The 4752-nt window shown below is 33.2% G+C and overlaps 1 protein-coding gene across 2 annotated transcripts in view; it reads left to right on the top strand.

Annotated features, from left to right (window-relative positions):
- The window catches only part of LOC117108837 (protein FAM114A2-like), a 14733-nt gene extending 11026 nt beyond the window's left edge, over window positions 1-3707 (top strand). Inside the window, exons 10-12 of one of the 2 annotated variants that reach the window (XM_033250998.1) lie at window positions 277-422; window positions 2316-2445; window positions 2887-3707. In XM_033250998.1, coding sequence (XP_033106889.1) covers window positions 277-422; window positions 2316-2445; window positions 2887-2973 — 363 coding nt within the window. In that variant the 3' untranslated portion in view covers window positions 2974-3707. The remainder of the gene's footprint in view (window positions 1-276; window positions 423-2315; window positions 2446-2886) is intronic. The other variant, XM_033250999.1, reaches the window with a different exon arrangement.
- Window positions 3708-4752: the final 1045 nt, after the last annotated feature.

The raw sequence follows: 4752 nt of genomic DNA, 5'->3' as shown, positions 1-4752 counted from the left end.
CATTGTAAACAGAATATTTACATAAAAATAGCATAGCAAGGGTTAGCTATGAATAAAGAATATAAAAAGTATAACAATAAATAAATAAATAACTTATAGAAGTATTTTATTTTAGATTAAATAAGGATGGTGTTAATTGCTTAGATGTTTAATTTGCATACTAATATACATGTTTCCAAATTAACCTAAATTTGCACAAATGATATGCATAGTAATTCTGTGTAGGTATTTGAAATTTGTACGGAATGCAGTTTCTTGTTTGTTTTCTTCATACAGGAGATCCATGTGAAAACTATCCAGACGTTAGCAGAATTAACCTCCAGATGTATAGAACAGTTTCACAAAGCGGCAGAATTAATGCTGCTTCACCAAGCCAAGGAACACTCCAAAAACCCAATCCAAATTGCAGCTAGCCTATCTAAGTATGTTATTTTCAACACCATGTTTACACTATGAAATTATTTGTAAGATTAGTCTTTGAGTGTGTTTATATATACCAGCCAGCTGATTAAGTATAAAGTTCTTATAAAAGTACATGATTGAGTGAACAATTACTGATTTACAAATATACTATACCTCTGTCCATTTAAACTCCATAAAAATGTTGTATTTTGTTTAAGTGTAAACCGAGTCAAGGATTACAAATACACTGATTACAATCCAGTTGAAATTAAAATCTCTAAATGATGCCTCAGATCATAATTTTAAACCTTTGTCCAGATTATCACATTTGTTTTGACAAAAAAACTGTTGTATGCCCATATAAAGTTATGATATGCCTATATATGGTAATGATGTGATGTCATCATGACCATATTTAGGCATATAAAATGTGATAGTGTGAACTAACACAATATTTGAATTTAACTGAACTATTTACAATGAATAATATAAAAATCAGTTTTTACTGTGTACTGTGGGTCACAGATAAATTTGAATTTAAAATCAGTCAAAATACAGGAAAATACCTCAACAAAAATAAAAAAGTTATAGCTCATTTAAAAGGAATAAATAAATTATATTACTACTATTATATTATTACTACTATTATATTATTACAACTATTATCTACTATTATATTATTACAACTATTATCTACTATTATATTATTACTACTTTTATATTATTACTACTACTATACTAGAAATTGCAAATTGCAAGTGAAGTGCTGCGAAGTACAACTGCATATAAATGTTCTTCGAACAAAATTATTTATGCGAGTCAAGTGAAAATAATGAATAATAAAAATATAACAAATAATATGAGACACGACCCATTGTCTATATTAGAACACTTCTCATTGGGTAACAAAGTCGTAATTTTTCATTTTTGTCAAGAAGTGTCTATAGTGGTGAATTATGGTTTAGGTTTTTTTTAATAAAGTTTCAAAAATGCCTATGTATGTGGAAAATGTAGTTGATTACCAACGGTTTACAATTTTTATTTTGAAGACTGCATGGTCTAGGAAGTGTACATTTTTTTATGGGGCAAGTTTCCAAGGGCGGGTTTTCTAGGGGTGAGTTGACTGCCAAAGAGTGTTACCAAAGTGCGAGCCAGCATGTTATTTGATCACAAGTGCGAGACATCGCAAGTGTGAACCAGCGAGCCATAAGTTGTGCGAGGTATCGGCTGAGATTTGTGGAGTACAATTAAAAAAACAACTATAGGTCTAATAATGAATTATTGTGATGTTAAATAGACAATGTTAGCTATCAAGGAGCGACGTTGTTTTTCATTGGGACCTTCGTCCCTTCAAGGCTAGGCCTATACCATCCTAGCTAGTCTAGGCCTAGAGTATGATAAGGATAGCGCGACATGCAGACGTTGGTACGTGTTGGTTAGTCTACAAACGTCGCCTGAAGTAATTGATTTTACCCGGCAGAACGAAAGAAGGAAACTCCGCTTTTCAGTCGTCTTAGACCCTTGTTTTTTGACAAACAATGACCTTTCAGAGGTCAAATTGCTGTCAAGAATATGAATTGGCTGCTTCGCAGCAATTATTACTACTTTTATATTATTACTACTTTTATATTATTACTACTTTTATATTACTACTATTATATTATTACTACTATTATATTATTACTACTATTATATTATTACTACTTTTACATTATTACTTCATGTTTTTGTCAAATACAATTTTATAGTCTGGGCAGGACTAATATGAATTTAACTGAAATTGTAACTGTAGTACTTACAATAAATAAAATAAATCAGATTTTACAGTGTACGCAAGTGTTCACTTTGGTCAAAGTTAAGTTTGAACTTAAATATAAGCCATTGTGTAACCATCATGTGCTTTCTTGTCAAAGGTTAACAAGTGTACTATGCTGCGAGGTGAGTAGCCTTACATCCTCATTCTGTGAGCAGCTGACGGTTGCTGCAGACGTCATGGGAGAGGAGGATGATGTGAACCCATTTATTACAAATTCATACTTGGAGGTAAAAACATTTTTTTACGTTTTACTTTCTTTTCTTATCTAAGTATGTTCTTTTCAACACCATGTTTACACTATGAAATTATTTCCAAAGATGAATTTGTCTCTGAGTGTGTTTACATGTAATGATGACATTCATAATGGTGGGTGTGGCGTAGGACGTTGAGCTCTAATTGTGCAGTATTAGCGGCAGGCAGCGAGGGCTATGCTTTGTAGTTACAGTATTTTTATTGGTTTTTTTTTCTATTTTTCCTAGATTCAATTCATTATTTTGCAATAAACTTAGCAATTATCTATACACATTTTTACAAAGCTTAACCCTGCACTCTCTCACTCTTTCCTTAAATGCATCTCATATTTGATTATACAGTGTTGTTAATAACTATATATTAGTAAATAAACAGAAGCAAATAAAAAGATGTTTTTTTGTTTGCTTTGTTGCCAGGGCTCCAACAGCATGTCATACATTCAAGATGCATTTCAGCTTCTTCTACCAGTTCTACAAGTTGTTGCCATCGAGTATGAAGAATAAAACTACTAAAGAAAATATTTATCAGGTATTTAAGACAATGAATTGAGAATAGCCTGATTCAGATAAGCCAATGAAAGCTGATGTTTGCACATGCAGTCCTGTATTTCGTTATGGATCAAAATGCATATTTCCAAACACATCACTGTAAAAACTGTTTGGTTGTAATATCTAACTGGACATTTCAGTAATTACTGTCAGTTTTATACTGTATATGTGGAGGTGGTTCAGTGCAGTGGAGATGGGTTGGTTTCCCAACCATTTGGTCAGGGTTTCAGTCCTTCGCTGAGCATTTTACTTGTGTCTAAGCAGTGTACTACATTGCCTCAGTCTACCCAACTGTATCAATGAGTACCAGAAAATTCCTGGAAGTAGCCAGTGTTGGACCAATGTCCCACTGGGGGAGCATCGCCTCCGCTGCTCGTTACTTTTCACTGGGAATAAGCACCAGCCCACATGAGCCCCGTAGCTCAGCTAAGATTTGCTTTACTTATGTGTGCAGTATAATAACCTCAAGCAAGGGATTGCGTATACGAAAAAATATTTGTTGCAGCAACTCTGAAAGAGAGACGTATCGTCTTATGTACCTTGAAGCATAAGTCTAATTATAAATCATTTATGATCATTATTTTCATTTTCACACAATTTGCCTATGCCCAAGCAGACAATAATTAGTGTCTGATAATTTTTGCATCTCGTGTTTTCTTAGTCCGTTGATGTACATCGCAATGTTTTCATTGCTAAGCAAAGCTCTGATTGTACTCGGCACACCTTACAAATGTTGCTCTACAGCATTTGTGAAAATGAATAAAGCTTATATTATCTAGGGAGGGCCAAAAAAGGCATGTGTATATGAGATAGCAAAGAAATAGATTTACTATCGTACCAACAATTTTAAGAGGTCTAGAACCACACACATACACACCTACAGGTTTACACTCATGCACTCACACTTTATACCAGCTCCACTCAAATATCAGTTGCGAGGTTTTTTCACAACTGACTAAGAGCATTTATCTGGATTCCACAAGTATTTTTGAATGTATAGTACTGAGTATGCGCAGTGTTGAAGAATACAAACTGCAGTGTACGTAATGATATGCTGTTGTCGTGTCGTAATCGTATCTAATGTAAATGTGGTTTTAGGTGGGTTCAGCAAAAAATAATTTAAGTTGCATATCATATAAAGCCCAACATGGACAGCGCCCTACAACACAGCCTGGCGCAATTTATCGTCGAAGACAGTCCTAGGGTCATTGTGAGAATATTAAACATGTTTAATATTCTATGACGCAAGTGTTCCCGGCGCAGACCTATTTCATCAACATTTAACTTACAAAGACCGGACGTGACAGCAAATCGTGTCAGACTGCGATGTACGACGCTGAGTTGAGGTTTAAACATTTCAAGACTAAAGACGCATTGAACAGTAGTCGAAATTGCTTAAATTGCATATTTTATTAAATACTGTACTTAGCTTTCAATTGAAAATTCAATAAGAGTTTTCTCTCAATTTCACAGATGCAATTTATAAGACAGTTCTTATGTCCTTGTTACCAACTATAAATAAATTTTAGGATAATCCAAGTGAAACGCTTGTGAATTTATTAAATCATGTTTTCTACAGGATGCCATCACAGATGGTGTATCTTATACTGTAGTATTATACTCATTTTAACATTAACATATAAGTTAAGAAAATAATGGAACACAACAATATATATATATATATATATATATATATATATATATATATATATACATATACACACACTCTCTCAC

The sequence above is a fragment of the Anneissia japonica genome, unplaced genomic scaffold (assembly GCF_011630105.1).
Source record: "Anneissia japonica isolate Jap-2015-1 unplaced genomic scaffold, ASM1163010v1 scaffold6417_len956965_cov193, whole genome shotgun sequence".
Classification (NCBI taxonomy): domain Eukaryota; kingdom Metazoa; phylum Echinodermata; class Crinoidea; order Comatulida; family Comatulidae; genus Anneissia; species Anneissia japonica.
Note: the sequence above shows the minus strand (reverse complement) of the source record. Positions and strands in the feature narration are given on the sequence as shown.